The following is a 22,165-nucleotide window of genomic DNA, read 5'->3' as shown; positions in this document are numbered from 1 at the left end:
GACGCCGCTCTATCGCGCGCGCCGGAGCGCCAACGCGGAAAATCAATAATTTGATCGGCCGACCCATCTCCCTCCGTTCACGTTGTCCTCCTGTGCAAGGGATTCTCTCGCTCCGAATGGCGCTTGAAAAAAGTCCAGCGCACGTCTCGCGAGTCATTGTTCGATATTCAGCGGGCTGCGTAAAACTGGGGCTTTCGCGTGGATTCGCGACAAGAGACAAGAAATGAATTGTCCTCGGCGCCGCGCACCTGAAAAAGAGGCCGTGTGCGCGCGACAGCGGTGCATTGATTCATAGAAAACGGATAGCTCCGAAACGAGGAAACTCGGGATATTGAAAATTATTTGCGGCGACTGAGGTGTGCTCTGGCGAGAAGTCACTGCACGTGGCCGGAGTAGGAGGGAGGAAGGCGCGTAGAGTACGCTGCGATCCGGTCAGACGGCTGACGTGTTCTACTTGAGGCTGACGCGTTGCGGTGGCTCGTGTTCGCCGTCGCAATCGTCGCAATCGTGCACACGGGAAAAATCTCAGATCGATACGGAGACTCGGACTTCAGGGAGATTCTCTCTCCCTCTCTTTTTCACCCGCGGAACCGAGCTCTCGCGCACACGTACAGCGCCTCGCGCCACTTTTGCCGCGAGACTTCCTCGCACTCCATTGTTCTTCAATTTGCGGTCGCTTCCCACCACGACTAGGCCGCGCGGAAAATGATAAACGGTGTTTCTGCAATTTGTTGGCAACGACAAATCTCAGTTTGTAGCCGCCTCGTGGCGCTCCGCTCCTTTTTCTTCTCTCTCTTGTCGTCACCGTCGTCGTCGGGAGCTCCGTGCGTCCGGGTATTCTGCTAATAGCGATAATTGCTCGCTTAATTTGCCGGGTTCGCCGCGGTTGTTTCAAATTTATGACACGAGTGGGAGATAAAAGTCGCCGACTTTTCGCAAGGAACTTTCCGCGTGTTGTTCACGCTTATAAGAGATTTCGGCATTGGTCAAGAACTCGCACACGGATTAGATACATTCAATGACAACTCGCGTGTCAGTTCCGCGAATGAAATATGTATACGTACGAAAAGAGTCTAATTAAGAATCTCTTTAATTCATTGTATTGTCCCTCGGAGAATCGTAAACAGACTAAGAAGACGAAAAAAATCCATGATATGAATGCGTATCGTATTACGCTTTCGAAGTTCGCAGATGAATTTGCTCACGATTCGATAAGTGTGGCGTATCAGCGAGGACGTATTGGAATTCGCGGCCGGGTTGCGCAGCGAAATTCGGCGATGACGCGATTCCGCGCAAGCGGAAAGATTTTTAATTAGCGATAATCGCTCGTCCTGGCAGCGAGCGACCGCCGAAGTAATTCCGTTCGCCGAGCAGCGGTTCGCGTTATTGCACGCCAAGTCCGCCACGGTCGTCGGGACGTTTCTGTCGCGTAATTGCGCCTCCGTCGACGTCGTCGATTGTCGAACGTACTTGCTCCTATTCCGTTTCACGACGAGTGACGCGTCGAAATCAAAACACCGACTCACCGTTCCACGTCGCGCTCGCGCTGCGGATATGTCTTTATCAAGCTAATCCTAATTTATAGGCACTTGGATGAGATCTTCGGGAGCGAGGATGAGAGGCGAGAGTAATGCCAGCTACCATTGCGAACTGCCGCTCGTCGGGCATTTACCTTCGCTCGTCGTACTTTATTCCGGCAAATGAGTTAAGGCACGGCGCTTTATCGATCGTCATCCACGCGATGAACTGAAAACCAGTTTCCGATCTCGATGGATCATCGCAGTTTTCGGTTTTAAAAAAAAAAATCAACCTAGCGGTGTTGTTTCAAAAATTCGAACGAAGCTCTCCTCGCGCGTAAAATACTTTGACCAAAGTTAGCGCAGCAACTTGAAATTGCGTTGCTAGTCAAAGAACGTCACTGGGTAAAAAGCTCTTTCGCGCGAGGCGAAATAATCCACGCAAAAATTGGATTTTCTCTTCTTTTTTTTGTTATTTCTTTTCGTCTTTTATGGAACTGATGCGAACGATCAACGCAATGTTCGCAGAAAAGCAGGTTGCAGAAGCAAGCAGTGCAGGGAAAGAAAGTAATACTTAATTCCAGAAGCGACTGAACTCGTTTCTTTTTCGCGGGGAAACTGGGATTCCATCGCGGAGCGAGCGACACACTTTTATTCCATCCTAGCCTGAACAATGAATATCGATATCCGCGAGAGAGCCTCAGACTCTCCGAGTCCGCTTTGCTTCGGCGCGTTTTCATTCGGATTCGAATGCCTTGCGTTCTCATTCTACGCGTATACTTAATGCGACCAATATTTGCCGTTTAATCGAGTTGATCATTGGTTTGAAAAAGTAGAAAGTGGAAGGAAAAAAAAAACCATGAATAATGGTTCGTGCGCCGGGGTTCTTGAAATGCAGCGAGCAAGCATTTTTCTCTCTCACTTTTATTCTGCGTGAATGGACGGAAAGAGAAAAATGACGCGCTTGATATCTCTGCCTCGTTTTTTCCTTTTTTTTTACTTTCTTTTGGCATAACTCGCGGGATAGCCCCGCCGTAATCATTTATCTTTTGGCTCGGAAGCCAGTGCTCGCGTGACGGAAGCGCACGAAAATCTGCCGGACGCTGAAAACGGTCTCGTCCAAGTTCGCGCGACGGCTAGTTTCTAAGCTCGGCAGCCAAACGACCGACTCCCAGCTTCGGCGAAGCCATCGAGCGTTGCAAGAGAGGATACGCCTCGCGAAATCCAAATCGACGAGTAGTTCGGCTGTTTTGATGCGCGCTCGTTAAGTTTCGAGATAGCCCCGAGAAGAAGAGTCTGAAAAGTCGTCGTTCCGCTGTCTCGTGCGCCTCGGTAACGATCGAATTATTTCGGCCCAGTCGAGCGCGAGCCTTCTTTTATTCGAATGCCAATTCTTGCCCATACGGCGGCGTCGTCCCACGCTCGAACGATGCCAATATCGGAAGCTCGGCCCATTCATCTCTCGACCGAGAGAAAATTCCGGTCGACGATTAATTAAGCCGCCAGTCAGGTGAGCTCTGCCCTCTTCGCCTGCAACGCCGTTCTTTCGCTGCCTCGTTCGGCCGACGAATGGGGTACGTACTCGCAAGGCAACGCGCTCGCGGCGAAATTAATGTGCTTGCGCGCGCTTTTGTGGCGAGCTCCGACGACGAGAAGTTTTCGAGGCGCGCGCTTAATTGAATTTCCGATGGTCGTTTGGCCGAAGCCGTCTGCCGTTACTGCCCGGTTCTTCGGGTCTGATCGGCCGGCTGGGGAGGCGCGACGCGGCTCGCTTGGCCGACTCCGCGTCGGCGCGCGCCCTCGAAGCACCGCAAAACGAGAGGCGATTTCGCGGCGACTCGATATGAAAATGTCATAGCCGCCAGCCACGGCGTACGCCTCGCGCACGCAAGGTGCGTGCGGGCGACGCGAGCAGCTGCCATTCATCGCGACTACGCCTCTTTCCTCGCGGCCGCCCCCTCCTCGGGCAGAGCGCATCACGCATCGACCTCTGGATCTTTGGCCTCCCACGTAACGGGCTGGTTCGTGCGTCGGCGAATCGATACGACGCGCGCGCTGCCGAGTCTGCGTGTCCGTGTGCAAAGGGACACCGACAATCAGCAGCGCAGGCGCAAGGAGCTTGCGCACTGATAGCACGGCAACTCGCGGCGGCGGCGGCGGCGGCAGCGACGGCGGCGGCGGTTGGCGCACGTTCAGTCTCGCGCTGCGCTGACCAACGAGAGCAGTCGCTAGTGCCAGTAGTCGAGCGGGCCGTGCGAAAGCGCGGCGCACACACACGCACACCCGGAGCGCCCGACGAGTGGCAGGACATGTTGCCGCCGACTCGCGGCGTCGCGAGCTACCACGGCCTTCCCAGCTTGGCTGACTGATCGACCGACCGACCGAGCGCAGGAGGTGAGCTCGGCGTGCCCCCTTTTCTCGCGGAGAGCGCCCACCGCCGCCGCCGCCACGGCGAAGGGTACGTCGGGTAGAATGTGGGCTAGAGCGCGCGGGAGAGAGGGCCGCGGACACACCCGTGCAATGCCGCCGCCGTGTGCCGCTTCCGCGCACCGCGAGATCAATAACGAGAGCACGCGCAGGCGGCTGCAGGCGCCGCTGACAGCAGCAGCAGCAACAGCAGCAGCAGCTGTTCCGACAAGCCAGATCGCCGCTCCTCGCTCGCGCCCGCGACGCGGCGTTCGCCTCGATATCTCCTCCGCGACTGGGCTGCTGCCCAGCGCATTTCGACTGATGCTGCCTTCGTTGACGCGCCACGAGCGAGCCAGTCGATACTCTCGCCTTCTCTCGCTCGTCGATGAATTTTTTAACGGGGCACTCGGCTCGGTGTTTACGAAGCGAGAGTATAGTTTCGTCGCGAGCGCGCGTCCGCTTGCCAGTGGGAGGGTTTTGCCGGGAAGACCGCCGAGAAAGGCAGGACTGACTCGATGCCGCGGGCAAAAGAATGGACTTGCAAATGTGAGCCAGTCCACGAGAACGATATTCGCGGCTCGAGATAAAGCCGCGTCTCCCGCAGCTCCCTTCCTCGAGTCTCTCGTTCCCCTCTCTCCCGCGCTCTCTGTAAACCAGCCGAAATCCTCGGCTAAGTCCACTTCCGTAAATCACGGGCGTCGAGACAGTCGAGAGTATGAAAATATTAAACCGGCTGCGGCGGCGGCGGCGGCCGACGCTCGCGTTGGTCAATAGTCGACGACGACCTCGAGTCTCTCCGGTGCTCGAGTTGCCGAGCTATAGTTTGACCGGCGTCAATTATTAAGCTCGTACGTGAGCCTTTTTTGTCCTCCCCTTCGCTTCTTTATCCCCGCTGTCACTTGATTTTTGGCGAGCATCCCCTCGATCGGGATGTAGGCCAAGTAGCTGACGATTGTCTCTTCCCTCGCTCGCGCTTTCTCCGCTGTTTTACTTCCTTGAGGCTTATGCGCGACGTGGTCGGCGCCCAGGTGGGGCACCCCGCCTGGCTCGAGCCCGCGCGCGACTTGGTCCTTGTCCACCACTGCTGTTTTCTCCTCGCTCCGAACTGAACAGACCTGCCCTTTCTTCGTCCGCGCTTCGCGGAACGTTTCAATTGCACCGAAGAACATCTAAGAACATCTCTACCTTGGTCGCCTCTCCACGGTAGATCGCCTTGAAACGCGCCACGATTGTCCAAACTTTTGGAAACGCTTGAGCAAATACATGGAAAGAAGCTTGGATTTCGCTCCGCTATCGAGCGAATCGTCACGCTTTCGCAGGCACGCACAAATTCGCTTTCTTCGGCACGCATTTCTGCACATCTCTGCGCCCAGCTGCCCTCGCGTTAATTCTCTCGGCACGCAGCGTCTCGCCATCCGACCATTTTACGTTTGTGGCGCTCGTTGAAGCCAGAAAGTTGTATCTCAGCCCTTCTAGAAAAGTTAACGGCGGGACGAAGCTCAAGCGGATAGACTTCCAAGTGCCGCTTCTTGCGACTGCGAAAAATTGATCTCGCTCGAGATTCGCCGACGCGTAAAGAATATAGGAGAGTTTGTAGTGGGTCGATATACGAAAGGACACACTGACCCAGAGAGGCGGAAAGACGCTGCAGCGCGCACGTGTCCGTGTGTGCGTGTGTGTTTGTCAGCTCGATAGCTTCGGCGTCGTCGGATGCGCTCCGCATCGATTTCTCTCGACTATTGCCGCGCTCGTTACCTGCCGCCTCGAGCAGCTGGCTGTTTTTCTAGATCCGCGAAACTCAATCGGCTGGTTCGCCGCAAGCTCCTTCTCGTCAGCCGCTCGTTCATGGATCCATTCGGATGCTGCTGCAGGAGTTTGCTCTGCGCGCTTCGCCTTCGCGGTCTATCGATTTTGCAACAGCCTTATAAATAGCTAATAGGACCGCGGCTCCGCAACAAAGGCCACCAGATCCGAGTCAGATATTATTAATTTCTTTTTAATACTTTGAATAATTGACTTGGATGGCTTGGAAAAGTGCAATTATAACGAATTCATTTCTGTACGGTTCGATCTTACGCTGACCCCTTCCTCTGCTGCAGATAAACTCTACTCCGTTTAATTATTGACACGGCGCTACGTCGTCTAGCGGATCCTCGGAACGTCTTCGAAAGTCTTCGTAGACCAAGTTCACTTGGCTGACTTTGGATCTGATTGCATCTGTCTTGAAAAATCACGCGGCACTATTTCTCGTAATAGCTGTCATGTATTCCAAAACGAAACACTTTGAAAATATCTATAGGACGAAGTTGTACAGCAAATCAGTCAGAGCCGTGGAATATTCGCTAGACGTATCCTCGGGCATATTTCGTCCGTGTACCATGACGATCATTCACTCGTCTCGGCATTTTGTCAGTGGTTCGAATCCCGCTTTCCTTAAAGTATCGGCTTATAAATGTCCACACCCGGCCGACACTCAGTGGAAACGACTAATGTTATTTGCAAATACCCTTTCTCTCCTGCTGACGACACGACGCGGGACTTAATCAAAAAACATCGAAAAGGTGAATGATCCGGCCGCGGAAATGTTGCAGCTCTCGAATGTTCGTATTCGGGGGCGCGACGCGTTCGACGGTCTAATGGCACGCGAGAGACCGACTAGGGCTAAATTATTCGGGACTGATTAGCTCGCCTCGCAGTTTGCTTTTCGAGGAGCTCGAGCTCGAACTCGCGGACGGCGCGCCCCGAGCCTCGGGGAAAAATGGGTCAGGCTTTCGCGCGAACTCCCGACGTTACTTTGGCGCGCGCGGCACAAGATTAAACCGGCGCCTGGGAGGACGCGCGGCTCAACTTGGCGTCACGAAATCTGTCCATTGCCTGATTATCCATCGCAGCTAACAGTGCGCGCCAAGTACATTACCGCCGCTTTAAACGCTTTATTGCCGTTAACGTCCAAGCTCCACCGTGTTCGTCGTGTTCGGATTAGTAATCGATACTAATTCAATAGAAATTCTATAGCTTTAGCCTAACGTTCAAAATAGAGCTGCTCTCGCTCGTGGCGATGAGGTACGTAGATCTCATCGGAGAGAGAACGTCAGCGTTTACCGAAGCCCAATTTAAGCAGAGACCAGCCGGAATGCCGCGTCCACGTGGTTCTTGTCCTTTCCTTGCGTCGCCCGAATCGAATCGGCGCCCAAAAGCGGATCGAAACAATTGCACCGTGCGCTCGCGGCATAAATCGAGCTTTTGAAACAGGGGCTGGCTCGCGACAATCTCGTGAGTGGTTATCGGCTCCCGCGCGCGCGTCCCCCAGGTGTGACGCACGTCGCTCTGCTTCTTTAAGCCCCCCCCCTCCCCTTCCCGTCACCGTCCCTCTTTCCGACGTCGGGCGCCCGCGTCGAGTGGACGAAAAGAGGCGGAAGACCCGCTTGTCAAAAGTTGCATGCATGCGCACAAAAGGTGGCTCGACTAATTAGCTCGGGCGCTCTTCCGCCAAGGTCCACGCGCGACTATAATTAGAATTTGAAATCGAATTTTCGGCGAAAGTGAACACAGACTCACGCGCTCATGCGGGCATGCCGTATCAGCTGATAAACGAGCTTATGTGGGTCACTGTGATAATGCGATTCAAGGTCGTCGCGTGTAGTGCGTGTTTTTGGGCTTTACGAGGACAATCGAATTCCAGTCGACGTGGTTTGGTTTGCTCGGCGGACAGAGTACTCGAATGCGCGTCGCCTTTCGACGACGCGTTTGAAAGCTTTGAATTCGAGGGTTTTTCAGCGAGCTTAAGCTCGGTGACGCGGCCACATTTGCAATTCGATTCGCGCTCAATCACGACAATCACGACGCAACGGCAGACGCATCAAATTAAAGTCGTACAAATTTGACGGTACCAACTTGAACTTGCATAAGAGAAAAAAATAATTGCGATATCGGTCGGTAGCCTGAAATCATCGAAAGAAGCATTGCCGAACAGAAAATTTGTCGCGAAAGTTACTTGAAACACGCAAAGTACGAATTGAAATTGCAAATATATACTTACGAGCTGTTCGAGTTGGAGCCTAGGAATCGGTTCGTACCTTGCGAAGCTCTGCCGCTTTCGATCTCCTCGTTGATATACATTTACTCTTCCTCGTGTGCCGATTCGGCAGCTCTCGGTCTTGTTACGGGGAGGCTTTTCTTCTTTTTTGAATTTCATTTTGCTTAGGAATGAGGAATAAAAATAGGAATGTTTCGTTACCGTTCGTGCTCCACATGTGGTTATTGCGAAAAGAATCTAATAATCATAGACTGCAACAAGACTAGCTACGCGTTGCTCCGACGCGCGTCCGTATATTTGCCGTTCGGAGTCGATCCGGCAAGTAGAAGCAACGGCAGTCAGGTCAGGCATCGCCGATATTGACCCGTGTGAAACGCAGCGATGCGCCGTTCGCGCGTGCCCGAACGTTGAACGGTGCGTTCGCCCGTCGGCCAGCTTGAATCATCGCTGAACGGTCCGAAGAATTGCTCGCTCGAGTGCGCCGCAAAACAGCGCCGGCTGTCGCATAATCTCGCACTGGCTCGTTCGCCCGCGCGACCCGTTCGTGCCAGATATCAACGATTCTTTTTGCGTGCCTATGTGTACTGCGCTTCGGCTATCGAAACGATTCGCGAAATGGGAAAAACACGTGTGTCACGGATCGACTCGAGCGACCGTCGGCTTTCTCGATAGGCGGCATGATTCAACGCGGATGTGGGGGCGAATTGCTTTCGCTCGCTACAAATAAACTCTACATTAGCGTCATTCGCGTCCATCTCTCCGACTCAACTATTCCGGTACACAAGTATCGTAAGAACCGATGGATGCTTCGTTTAATCGTGCGCAATTGGAATTGACAGTAATTAAATCGATCGACGATCGTCCCCAATTGAAAGCTGAACGACGTAAATTGCTAACGTAGTTAATTTTTATTCGTCATATTTGACTGATACTCGCTTTCGTATACTGCTGTGAAATTCTACAGCACTCCGAATGGCCAAAATTCAGCCTTCATAAAAGAAACTTTGAGAGTGAACCGCGACTCAAATTAAAAAACATCGTTTTTCCTCGTCTGCGTATATTCACATAATGCACAGCTATGTTATCTCGCGCGCGTTTCCGCCGGGAGCATCAGTTTTCGACGAAAAGCGGCTCGGCTCGGCTCGCACGTCGGACACGGCAGCGGCCGAAAGAGCTTGCGCGAAGCGTTTGCTTCTTCGCTGCTCTCTCGTGAAAAAAAAAAATGCTTTCCTCGGCACACGTGAAACGAAGATGAATAAAGAGTCGGCAAAAAAACATCGCCGCGTCCGCGAATAATTCAGTTTGCGCGGCAGCTCGGCCGGCTGGCATCGCGACAAGTCCTTTTCGCAGTCGATGACCGTGAAATCGAGTGCCAAGCATGAGCGAGAGCAGCTTCTCCCCCTCTGTCTCTCGCTCGGTCAATGGTGTCGAGTGCAAATTCACCTTCTTCGCGATCGAACTCATCTTGTAATTGGACTTGGGTGCTCCGGGCTCGCTTCCAAGTTTTAGCTCGATCGATATCGTCGCTTTCAGCTCGATTCGCCCGATCGACGAGAACTCGCGGGGGACGAATGTTCTTTTATGCAGCGACTCCGGGGATAAGTGGAATGTGCATAATAGTTTCGCTCGATCAATATTGATAGTACTGCGTCTCTGAGAATATAAAACGAGCGCTTGCTATCTACTTTTTCATGAATGTCTAACCGGATGCAGGTCAATTGACCAAGTGTAAGCTACTTGCTATCTCGTTATTAACTATCCTTGAAAATCAATTAAAGTTTGATTTCCCATGGTCAGCATTACTCCGACGCGCCGATCAAAGCGCGACTTCGACCAAAGTTGATGTTCCGAGAGTTGAATCACTGCCGAAAAGACATCAAGTTTGCGGGGGGGGGGGGGGGGGGGGATAGACACAGTTGGTTGGCGACTGTGCGAGGAGACGCGAATCGATTATCCGCTGCGCGAAGGACAAAAACCGCGCGAACCGACTGAAGCTCACGCGTCTCGCTCTTCTATTTCGCTCGATTACAAAAGCTCCCGTATAATTGGGTTACACTGCTGCGCGAAAAATGGATGCTCGGCTCCGCCTGTCACTTGTCACTGAAATCAGGTCGTCTTATTTATGTCGAGAGACACTCGTCGACAGACGAGAGGGAGAGAGAGAAAAGGAAAATGGGGTTTTCATTGAAAATTTTAGTCATCTCGCGTGCAAGCTCAAAGGGAATGCGCATGCGTTAATTATTCGGCTCGTTGCACAGTTTTAGCTTTCAATTGCACGTATACGTTGGTTGATACATTTCAAGCGTCCGCGGTAGGTGTGTATGCGCGCACGTCAGCCGAGAACGAAGGGGGGCACTTTGACTACCAAGCCGGAAATTTCACTTTTTTTTAATTTTCCGCTCGATTTATTCATTCATTTGCGCCGATGGATGTTTACGTATCTCTCGCTGGAAATACGTAACGCCTATGCTGACGCGGCTTTGGGAACTGCACGTCGCAATCAGCTCGCGCGCAAATCACCGTCGACGGCGCTTCGTCGCAGCTACAAAAAGAAGCGCTGTCAGTCGCGCGAGTGAAGGGAGCTGAAAGCTAACGATTATCTTTGCACGTTTCGTGCATTAAAGCGCCCCAACACCCCCTCCATATTCATTGAGCCTGTCGCAGCGCCGCCAAGGCATTTGTCGCTTTTCCTTCATTCGTTTCGTAGTATTTTGCCCGTGGTCGTCGGCGAGCTACTGCATATTTACCAGCACTCGCATTTATTTTTCGTCCCGGTAAATCTATTTTATCCCGGAGTAGTTCAGCCAACGAGGGTATTCATAGTATTTTTATCGATCGCCCGGTGCTATAAGCGTGTATGGTGTACGTAGTTTTAGCTTGCGGATATACATACGCGCGTGAATACATACAGGTGTATATATACATATGGACGATATCGCTGGTTTACAGTCGAATCCACGCTATTTCTGCCAAGGCGCGTGGGCGAAAGAGTTTCGACTGAGCGTTCGCGTAAACAATAAAAAGAAAGAGCGGCCAACGAGCGTGTACCTCTTGTTTCGCAGCTGCCGAGAGCCGAAACAATCGTAGTCACGCGCGCGCCAGTCCGAGGACTGGTTATTTCGAAGAGGATAGCCGGAAGTTCGCGTACGAGGCAAAACTATAAGTAGTCGCACGGCGAATCAACAAAAGTGAGAGAGGAAAATGTATCTACACGTGGTCCGATGCCGACGTATCGTCCACTTCTCCCTCGACCGATCCTTCAGCCATGGAGAGACGGAAATTGGGTCTCCCGATTTCCGGATGATCCGACACGTTCCACCACTTACGCCGCGCCGCGCGAAATATGAGAGAATAAAAGCTTCGCGCCCCGACTAGGTCGTATATAAAGGTGAGTGTGCGAGCTTCCGTTCCGATTTTTCACTTCCGACCGTTTGCGACCTTCTTTCCTCTCTTTCTTTCCTTTCTCTCCGCCTTCGAGGTGCGATAAGCGACGGCCAAGGCTCGCTCTTCCTTTCGTACGTGCGCACGCGTGAGTTTGAAATGTTGCTAGACCGAGGGCCCTAACTAATGTCGCTTTGTTTGCTCTTTTCTGTTGCAGGTATGAGATCTTGTATTTGGGTTTTGTTTGGCGTACGCGGCGACTTTGCATATCGAATTTATTCAAACGGCTCCGTAGATACGTGCGTCCGCAACTGTGCGCGCCAAATGAAACGGATATTTGCTTTTCAATGAAATAATAAAAAAAAGAACGCGCACGGGATGCTGATTATAATGCTGAAAATCCGTTCGAGATATCGAGAGAGAATAAAGGGGAAAAAAGTTCCTTGTGCGTGAAAAATCGACGACTTTGGACCATTTCCAAGCCAAAGTCAGCTTTTTAAAACAGCGCAATATCAACAAGGATTCACCTTGGAAGCTCGCTCCGTCAATTCGATTGATTTCGCACCGTCGCGTCGATTATTATCAATCTCGAAAAAGGCACGGTTTCACGCGCGTAAGCACTTTTTCTACTTCCACTTGTCTATTATTACGCGTGCATCGAATGGAATATCGACCCGCGAGCGCCTTAAGATAAATTTGCATGTTAACGACGCATTAAGGCCGGAAAAGGAGCCTTGAATACGTTCGACAGATGCGGGAAAAAATAACGCACGCCGTATCGCTTTCTTTTTCGGCGATAAAAATAAAGTCAGTGCCATTTACAAACGGTAGAAAAAGCATCAATGTCCGTGGCATAAGATGAACTTGGGTATTTCTGGTTATTTTTTTCGACTTATTGACGAGCGGCGCCCAGTTTACGAGTGACTCGCGGTCGGCCGACGGCGGTCGAAGTCTAATTGACTTGCGCAGCCAGGAGCGATAACTCCCTCCCCCCGCTTCGTACGTCGAATCGCGAGGCTTTCGCGCGCCAGCAACAGCGGAGAAACCTCGGGGACTCGGCATTCGACTGCTCTATTTATTCCGGCAACGGTCGAGCGACGATTCGGCCGTGAGCCGCGCATCGCAATCAAGCGTCCGCTTGTTCTTTTATCGCGGCTGCGGGCGGCGAGCGCGCGATAACGGGCGCGGGCCCAAGACCGACGGCTCACTGAACGGCGCGCTGGTGCTGCTGCGCAGGGGTCGAGCGAGCGAGCGAGCGAGAGCAGCCGGCCGACCAGAAAGACGGGCAGGAGAGAGCGAGTAGCGGACCAAGATGATCGACCCGAGCTCCTCGGAGGAGGAGAGCGAGGAGGACCAAGCCGTCCAGCCGGTCGCGGGTGCGCGCGGGCGGCCCGTTATGGGTGGCGGCCCGGCCGCCCAGAGCCGCGGCAGGGGCCTGGGCCCGGCCGCGGGCGCGATGGGCGGGCCGGGCGGAGCGCCGGCGGGCGGGGGCTCGGCACTCGGGGGAGGCTCGCCGAGCCTCGGCCAGGCCGGGCTCGGCGCCAAGTCCGCGCTGCACGCCGGCCAGGCCGACGGCGTCGACGCCGTCCAGCAGGGCCTGGACGTGCCCCACTCGCAGCACATGGCCAGCGCGCGCAACTCGCTGTCGCCGTCCATGAGCGCGCACCAGGACGCCGCCAGCTACGGGCAGAGACCCACCAGCCCCTCGCCCTCGCTGGCCAGCGAGAAGACCGAGCAGGAGATCGCGGTGAGTTGGCTCGTCCGCGCTCCTCTGCGCCTCCTTGTTGTGTCGGCGTGGCTTCACGAAGGCGGAATGTTCGAACCGCGCAGGACAAGCAGGAGCGCGAGGAGGAGGAGAGAAAGACGAGGCTGCAGCTGTACGTGTTTATTTCGAGGTGCATCGCCTATCCGTTCAACGCCAAGCAGCCGACAGACATGACGAGGCGGCAAATGAAGATCACCAAGCAGCAGTTGGAGACGTTCTGCACTCGCTTTCAGGTGAGCTCGATCGTTGGCGAAACGTCCGCGTGCTCGATTGATTGTCCAGTTCCCCGGGTCGTCGGCGACGTGGCGGAAGCCTCAGAAAAAGGGCAGAAAGAGAGACTCGCGCCGCTTAATTTGCGGAAGCCCCGGAGTTATCTTGGCGAGCACGTATACGAGTATGTAACCTTTGCGACAGTGGCAGCGTTGTACTCGAGACGAATCGATCGGTCTCTCTCTCTCTCTCTCTCTCTCTCTCTCTCTCTCTCTCTCTCTCTCTCGCCAGTGCGCGGCTTTAAGCTCGACTGCGGGTGTATCGTTTGCTATTGTCACTATTGCGTTTCGCTCGACTGGTCGAGGCCAAAGGATTGCCATCGGTGGCTCTTCTGCATCGCGAGCCGCGCCGACAAGGGTCGTTCGGAGGCCGTCTAATCGGCGCTGGCGCTTGTTCGCAGGCCTTCCTGAGGGGCGAGACGCAGATAATCGCCGACGAGGCCTTCCACAACGCGATCCAGAACTACTTCGACGTGTTTCTTAAGTCGGAGCGCGTTGTGCGCATGGTGCAATCGGGCGGTTGCTCGCAGCACGACTTCCGCGAAGTATTCAGGATCAATATCGAGAAGCGTGTTCGGAGCCTCCCCGAAATCGACGGTCTGAGCAAGGAGACGGTACTGGCCTCGTGGCTGGCCAAGTTCGACTGTATCTTCAAGGGTACAGGCGACGAGGACGCCAAGCGGCCGTCCAGAATGCAGCAGCAATCGCTCAACTCCGAGCTCATACTGTCGAAGGAACAGCTCTACGACATGTTCCAGCAGATACTTGGCGTGAAGAAGTTCGAGCACCAGATCCTGTTCAACGCCCTGCTGCTGGACTCGGCCGACGAACAGGCCGCCGCCATCCGCAGGGAGTTGGACGGACGCGTCCAGCGAGTAAACGAGATGGAGAGGGTGAGTTGGCCCGTCGATCGCGATCGGCAATCGGCAATCGGCAATCGGCAGTCAGCCATCTCGCCGCGTTGCAGAACCGAGTAGGCAAGTCCAGCGGCAAGTTCCTCGTAAAGGAGATGGAGTCGTTGTACATCGAGGAGCTCAAGGCGTCCATCAACCAGCTCATGCAGAATCTGGAGAGTCTGCCGGTGAGCAAAGGTTCGATAGACGCCAAAAGCGGCTTGCAGAAGCTGAAACGCCACCCGTTGCGTGGCGATCGCTCCCGCCCCCGCAATCAGAGCTCCTTGGCCAACGACTCTGCTGACTCGGAGCCACAGTTGACCAAAATGGACGTTGCCCTCTCGTTTCCACTGGAGGTCATCGTCATGGAGGTCAAAGGCATCAAGAGTCTCGCTCCGAACCGGATCGTTTACTGCACCATGGAGGTCGAAGGCGGCGAGAAACTGCAGACGGATCAAGCCGAAGCGTCCAAGCCCATGTGAGTGGTCTCGGTATTTTTCTTTAGAGATCTTCGGGTTCTTCGGTGATTTCATCCGTACGCGAGAAGAAAAGGAAAGTCATGACCGTACCCGTGTATATCCGATTCTCTTGGAGTTTGCTCGGTTACGAGTACTTTGATTCAATCGATTAGCCGTGTTTCGGTCGCTCATCCACGTCGTAAGCGCGGACATTCCGACTTTTCCTTCTCCAGTCAACGTCCACGGTCCTTCGGTTTCTTGAAAACTTTCAAGTTGAGGAAAAAACTTGCTTCGGCGCAAAACTATCCACATTGGAAAACAAGTTTCAGCAGCGAAAATAAAATTAGCCGAGTTTTTTTCCAAAGGGACGTGCGATAGCCGAAGCTTAACTTGCCTCGGTATTTCCCTTCTTTTTGCAGCGAATCCAATTATGCAAATCCAGTTAGACGCAATGTGTAACTTTGATTAAAGTTGAAAGATCGAGCGACGGTCCGGATCTCCCTCGGCGAGGAGGGTCGCTTTGAATTTTGTCGTTCGCCGATGGGGCGGGCATTTGAATTTGGAGCTCGACAACGAAAGAGGCTTTTCCGCAGGTGGGACACGCAAGGCGATTTCACGACGATGCACCCGTTGCCGGTGGTGAAGGTGCGCCTCTACACGGAGAACTCGGCGATCCTCGCGCTCGAGGACAAAGAGCTGGGCAAAGTGTTGCTGAGGCCGACGCCGCTCTCGTCGCGGGCGCCGGAGTGGCACAAGATGACGGCCTGTCGCGGCTGCGCCGATCAGGATCTCCGCATCAAGATCGCCTGTCGCATGGACAAGCCGCTGAACATGAAGCACTGCGGCAACCTGTACGCGGTCGGCAAGTCCGTGTGGAAGAAATGGAAGAAGCGCTACTTCGTCCTGGTCCAAGTCTCACAGTACACCTTTGCGATGTGCTCGTACAAGGAGAAAAAGAGCGAGCCGTCGGAAATGATGCAGCTGGATGGCTACACGGTGGACCACGTCGAGTCCGCGTCCGCGTCGCTGATGGCGGGCATGGACTTGCAGGGCGGACGGTACTTCTTCAACGCGGTGCGCGAGGGCGACAACGTGGTGTTCGCCTCGGACGACGAGAACGAGTGTCACCTGTGGGTGACGGCCCTCTACCGCGCCACCGGCCAGAGCCACAAGCCCACTCCGCCGATCTCGGTCGCCAGCAAGAGTTCGAACCTGAGCAAGATCCAGGGCGACACCGACAAGGCCAAGAAGCACGGCATGGAGGACTTCATCAGCGCCGACCCGTGCAAGGGGCAGCACAACGACCTGTTCAAGCTGCTGCAGAACCTCACGCTCGACTACAGACTCAACGACCCCTACTGCTCGCTCGGCTGGTTCTCGCCCGGCCAAGTCTTCGTCCTCGACGAGTACTGCGCCAGGTAGCCTCCGCTTCGGGCCGCCTCGGGCCGCCCCGCTCACCCGCTCACCCGCTCTGCCCGCTCTGCCCGCAGATACGGAGTGCGCGGCTGCTTCCGTCACCTGTGGTACCTGAACGACCTGCTCGACCGGGCGGATCGCGGCATAATGATCGATCCGACCCTGGTGCACTTCAGCTTCGCCTTCTGCGCGAACCACGTGTACGGCAACAAGCCCGACGGCGTCACCGCCATCATGCACGAGGAGAGGGACAAGTTCCTCGAGATCAAGGAGAGGCTGATGCTGCTGCTCGAGAAGCAGATCACCAACTTCCGGTAAGTGCGCGCGGCCGAGAAGGGGGAATTTTTCTCGCTTCGACGAGCTGCTCGACTTCGCAGGTACAGCTTCCCGTTCGGTCGGCCGGAGGGGGCGCTCAAGAGCACGCTCTCGCTGCTGGAGCGCGTGCTGATGAAGGACTCGGTGACGCCGGTGGAGCAGGACGAGGTGCGGAACATGATACGGACCTGCCTGGAGACGGCCGCCCACGTGAACTACGAGAGACTGTCGACGGAGGCGAAGGTCGGCGAAGATCTGAACGGCGACGTGTGCGTGCCTCCGAGTAAAAAACTCGAGGATCTCATACACCTTGCCGAGCTCTGCGTCGACCTTCTCCAACAAAACGAGGAACACTATTCGGAGGTATTAGTTAGGTTTTTAGAATTCAGTGTTGATTGTTTATTAACAGCCGGGGCTCTCGAGGTAAAGAGGAGATGTGCTTGCATGCTCTCGTTGTTTGTTGTCGTTGTCGTTGTCGTTGTTCACGAGGACTTGAGGTAAGGGTCCCTGTGCCTCCCCAGAAGACATATCGGCCTCGCGGCAATAGTGGCTTTTCAATTGAACCTTACGATCGCAAACTTATGTAGTTAGCTTCGAGCTCTGTCTAGCTGTTGTGCTTTTTAGTTGACTTTCCATTTGGATTAGAGACTCTTAGAGCTCGCGAGTTGGTGCTTGCTTTGTTCTTTTTTCCCCAGTCGTGCTAGTCGTCCTAGGAGGACGCGTTCATCGTTGCTCGGTTTGCTCGATGCATCTTCAGAGCTATCGTTCCGTCGTCGCTCGCGTGGGATGCCGGCTATCGTCGGCTCAAAATCCGTTCACGCAATTTTTCGATCAACAGTCGCAACTCACCTTAGCGAATGTCGCGAGTCACGCGAGTCATTATCCATAAAATGCTTCGTTAACTAGGTCCTTCGGTACTCGTTATCGTTATTGCGGAGCCTCGATATCGAGTATAACGATTCACCTCTGCATGTAGAAATCATAAGACGACTGTACGTGGTGGTCGCCCGTAAGTTCGTCGATGCTTGCGATCGGAAAATCGGGTGAAGCATCGCGCCTCGTCCGATCGTCCCACGCGACGTGGAAGGATCGAGGAATCTGTCGAGGCGAGCAAGCGCGACGACGACGCGTTCTCCCGCGCGCAATCAAAGAAAAAACCCATAGCCAATCGTCGTCGTCGTCGTCGTCGTCGTCGTCGTCGTCGTCGTCGTGAAAAAGGAACAAATCAACTCGGTTTCGTAGAGAGTAGCACTCGAAAGTAAAGAGTCTTAGCGCAACTCACTCGATTCAGCGGCAACCTACGTTTTGCGGCATTTGCGCGCGTAGTTTACGAAGTTACGAGAGTGACCGGGCAAAAGGTGTCTTCTGGGTTCTCGAGGGCCTCGCGGCCAGAGTCGGCGTCCCCACCGCTCTGGGCCAGAGAGTCGAGAGAGGAGAGCGTCGCCCGCCGTAAGTGTGTGTCGTCCGATCTTTTCACGTTTCGCTCCTACTACACTGCACCGCAGGCGTTCGCCTGGTTCAGCGACCTCCTGGTGGAGCACGCCGAGATCTTCTGGGGCCTCTTCGCCGCCGACATGAACAAAGTGCTGGCCGAGCAGCCGCCCGACACTTGGGACAGCTTCCCGCTGTTTCAAGTGTTGAACGACTATCTCAGAGTCGACGGTAAGCCACGCCACCGCGCGTCGCCGATGCATTGAACGGGCAGGTCCCCCGCTATTTGGATCTTTTTCTCTGATCTCTTGGATTACGTAGCGGTCGAATGTTGTTTTAGCGCGAGCAAAGTCAGGTAGGCAATCTACCAGCTCGTCAGCTGAAAGCTTGCTTATCTGGGTAGACCGTTAGATTGCCGTGTGTTGTGCTTCATCGAGTTTCATCAAAGTCACGAGTGGCAGTAGCTCGCTTTCGTACTATCCGTTTGGCGAATCCAATGGATCTCATTGGAAAATAGTTGTACTCGTAATCGCTTGCTAGAATAGACACTGGACAATTGTTTATTCGAAGAATCCCGGAGAACAGCCAGAGATCACGAATGCAATTAGGGAGGTGACCAAAGTACATTGGGCAACGAGCAGGACTTTTCTAACGTAATCTTTGACCGCGAAACGTAGACAATCTGAGAGACGGGCGGTTCCACCAGCTGTTGCGAGAGACCTTCGCCCCACTGGTGGTGCGCTACGTGGACCTGATGGAGACCTCGATCGACCAATCCATCCACAAGGGCTTCGAGAAGGAACGCTGGGAGATCAAGGGCAACGGCTGCGCCACCTCGGAGGATTTGTTCTGGAAGCTCGACGCATTGCAGTCGTTCATCAGCGGACTCCACTGGCCGGACGCGGAGTTTCGCGGTCATCTCGAGCAGAGGCTGAAGCTCATGGCGACGATTCAAATCGAGGCATGTATCCTGAAGACAGATTCGGCTTTCCAGTCTTGGCTGAAGAAGGGCGGAGTGACGTTCAGCTCGACCGACTACATTATCCCGTCGGAGATGTGCGCCATGGTCAATGTCATCCTCGAGGCGAAGAATCAAGACTTCAAACTCTGCACCATTAACGGAGTCGACATGGTAAGTGAGCGACGCGACAGATCGATCATTGTCTCGCGTCCGTCGCTTGACGTTCGAAGGACTTTCGCTGGGGTGTCAACGTAAGATTACAACGAGCAACAACACGGACATTATTATTCGTTGGACAATTAGTTAGTCGTTGGCCCGATTGTAAAAGGCTCGCGCGCTCTCGCGTAAAGCGACGCTCTGCGGCACCAATGGACGCACGCACACACGCTCGGACGCACGAGTCTTTTACGATTGTTTTTTCGGGCATTATCTTGTTTCTTTGATTTCCTAATCATCCTCACTTCTTCTATATTATGGCAGTAATCTCTCTATCGTAGGAGTGAGCTTTAGACAATGGACAATGAGTGTGTTGATTGATTGAGAGGACTGATCTAGGTAAAGGCAGTTTTCCTTGCGCTCACTAAGCAGCGATACAAGCTATACGTATACATTGCTGCGCTTTTCTCTTTTTCTTTTTTTCTTTCTTTTTTTCATTCTACGTTATACTTTCACCCCCTACATATGTAGCGAGATTCTACATCTTTTTCCTTTCACACAGCTTTAGCCAAAGTAAACGATTCTCCTTCATTTTTTTTCATTCTCGTCGTCCAAGCATTCACGTACATTAGATTAGCGATTCATTTGTTCGCCAAGAGAAACTAATTGTAGTTCATTCTTAGTTAAACAACAACCCTAGAAATTTCATTTTTCACGAACGAGTACATGTTCGGAAAAGTATTAACGATTAAAAATAACGTCCAATTGACAAAACTAGTTTATAGATACGACATTGCATTTCGAAGCTCCGTAGAATAGCTGCGTTCACATTAGCTCTGGACCCTTCGGACTTTTCTGGATGGAAAATCCGAAGAATTCGCGGAATGACAATTGAGTCTAACGAATGTGCATTGTGTTCTTTTTTTTCCTACATAGTATCAGTACCATGCGAAAATCGATGACATGATTGAGAAAACTCTGGCAACGATGAATCAAGGAATGATCAACAAACTCGTTAGCATTCTGGAGGCAACTCTTTCCAAGTTGTCGCGTTACGACGAGGGTTCGCTTATTGGTTCCCTTCTCAGTTTTACGGTAATGCACAGAATCGATTGTCCGCAAGCCTGGAAATAAATCGATTACGAGATGGAGAATCGACCGTTATTTTGCAGAAAGTGTCAGGAAGCGGCAAGGACATGGGACAGGCCTACGTGACTTTCACGAGAAACAGCTCCGAACAGATTCGCAGCAAAATTATCGATGAGCTCTGGATCCTCAACTTCTTTGAGGTACACTGAAACTGGCGACGAACGAGTGGAGTACCTGTGTGCGTATTACCGACGTAATTTGTTCCCGCTGATTTTTCGTAGCAATGGTACACCGCTCAAATTCAGTTGCTGTGCAACTGGCTGACCGAGCGCATGGATCACAGTCTGCACCCGTTCCAATGCACCTGCCTCGCGCAGGTCGTCAAAAAGATCTACTCGGATTTCGAGCTTCAAGGCGTCATGGAAGACAAGCTCAACTCCAAGACATATCAGACAGTGGCCCAGCGTATGCAGACCGAGGAAGCAACTTGTGCCTTAACCATGAACTCTCATAACGATGAGTACGTATTGGTCAACTTTTATATGTACTATGCCCGTAATATGTACGGACGTGTACAATCTAGTACAGAGCGTTTGTACTTGAATGTCAATTATCTTTCGCGGATGCGCTTGGAATTTTAACGATTTACCAAGTCCACTAGAGCGATGTTCAATATTACACGTGCGAATATCTCGTAAAACTCGAGTTATCGTATTTGCGTCGAAAACTCGTAGCATCTAGCAGATTTACGAGGGTCCCCTCGTTGCGCGATACCGAACAATCTCAAATTCGTAGAGTTTGAGATGAATACTTTTGCGTTTTCACGTTTTCAGGGGGCTGTCTGAGAACGGCAACGACGACGACGTAGAGCGGCCCAAGACGAAAGTGACTATCGTCGAGAACCTGACGGGCGATGACGCCAGAAGCATCAGCAACGTCACGTCCAATGTAGCCAGCCGTGTCGGCAGCATGTTCGAGAAGGGAATCGGCGGTCTGTCCACCAAACTCGGTGGCTTCTTCTAAATAAGAGGCAGCAGCCACGACAGCAGAATCAACTTTTTTCGCTCTCTCCTTCTTTCTCTTTCTCTTTCTCTTTCTCTTTCTCTCTTGATCTCTTTCTCTTTGCAAAGCCGGCAAGCTTAGTTCCATTCGCTCTTTACTCTTCTAACAAGCATGTTGACGACCGTTCAAGCCGGACTTGTTGACGCCTCTGACACTCTTCGTTTTCACGTCCTTACCGTTCTCGTGACAGTCACTGGCGCAGAGGCACATGAAAGTATCTAGTCCACCCCGAAAGCTTCCCAGCCGTTATTATTGCGTACACCCGAGGGCGCATTATTTACGCATTGTAATCGTGACGAGTTAGAGCGCCGAAATCAGATAAAATATATAAATATATAAATATATTCAAAGTTTATCATGTACAAGCAGCATTTAATAAAATAACGAAAATGAAAAGTGCAAGTACGCGCACTGCTGGCGAGGTGTCTTGGCCGAACACGAACTGTTATAAGCCTAGAGCGAGCGTGTAAAGCGTGCGAGTAGAAAGATATACGTATAGAAAGAAAAATACATAAGGTGTTGAAAGAATGGATTGCTTTCCTATATTTGGCGATTTATTTGTGTAATGGGTTGAACGATTATCCGATAGCCACCACGGTGGCGTTGTCCGGCAAAATGCCGCTTGTTTTAGTTTCGATTCCGGATAAGCGGACATACATATTTACCGTCGTTGCTAGTGTGTACGTGTAATTGTGCTGGGTCGCCGCGCGTTGCAGCGTTCAAGGCGAGTAATTGCGATCGGTCGACGAAAAATCACGAAAAAAGAAGGAAAACAGATTGCCCTCCCTCGCCCCCTCGCAATCGCACGGTGATCAGCTCCTCCGCGGGCGCGCTCGTAACTTTCTGCTATGCCGCGGCCGTTCCCTTTTCTTCTATAAATGTTTGTTCGCGCACGCCTCGCGGCCGATAATATGTATGAGCTTCAGCGAGTCCCGGCCCGTCGTACGTCACACGCATGGATATGTTTTCGATGAAAAAATGATCGTCTTTTGTCCATCGCGCTTAGA

At 52.9% G+C, this 22,165-nt stretch overlaps 1 protein-coding gene across 1 annotated transcript; it reads left to right on the top strand.

Annotated features, from left to right (window-relative positions):
- The first annotated feature begins 3,712 nt into the window (after nucleotides 1–3,712).
- On the top strand, nucleotides 3,713–21,686 carry LOC131666384 (calcium-dependent secretion activator). The gene is made up of 14 exons (XM_058939016.1): nucleotides 3,713–3,911; nucleotides 12,580–13,090; nucleotides 13,174–13,341; nucleotides 13,779–14,270; nucleotides 14,345–14,748; nucleotides 15,322–16,146; nucleotides 16,219–16,458; nucleotides 16,522–16,822; nucleotides 17,965–18,121; nucleotides 18,568–19,022; nucleotides 19,944–20,102; nucleotides 20,180–20,296; nucleotides 20,378–20,616; nucleotides 20,930–21,686. The coding sequence occupies exons 2-14, from the start codon at nucleotides 12,656–12,658 to the stop codon at nucleotides 21,117–21,119; spliced, it is 4,182 nt and encodes a 1,393-aa protein (XP_058794999.1). The 5' UTR covers nucleotides 3,713–3,911; nucleotides 12,580–12,655; the 3' UTR covers nucleotides 21,120–21,686.
- The last annotated feature ends 479 nt before the right edge of the window (nucleotides 21,687–22,165 follow it).

The sequence above is a fragment of the Phymastichus coffea genome, unplaced genomic scaffold (genome assembly GCF_024137745.1).
Source record: "Phymastichus coffea isolate CEN01 unplaced genomic scaffold, Cenicafe_Pcof_1.1 PCOF00058, whole genome shotgun sequence".
NCBI lineage: Eukaryota > Metazoa > Arthropoda > Insecta > Hymenoptera > Eulophidae > Phymastichus > Phymastichus coffea.
This window is presented reverse-complemented; position numbering and strand designations above follow the sequence as displayed.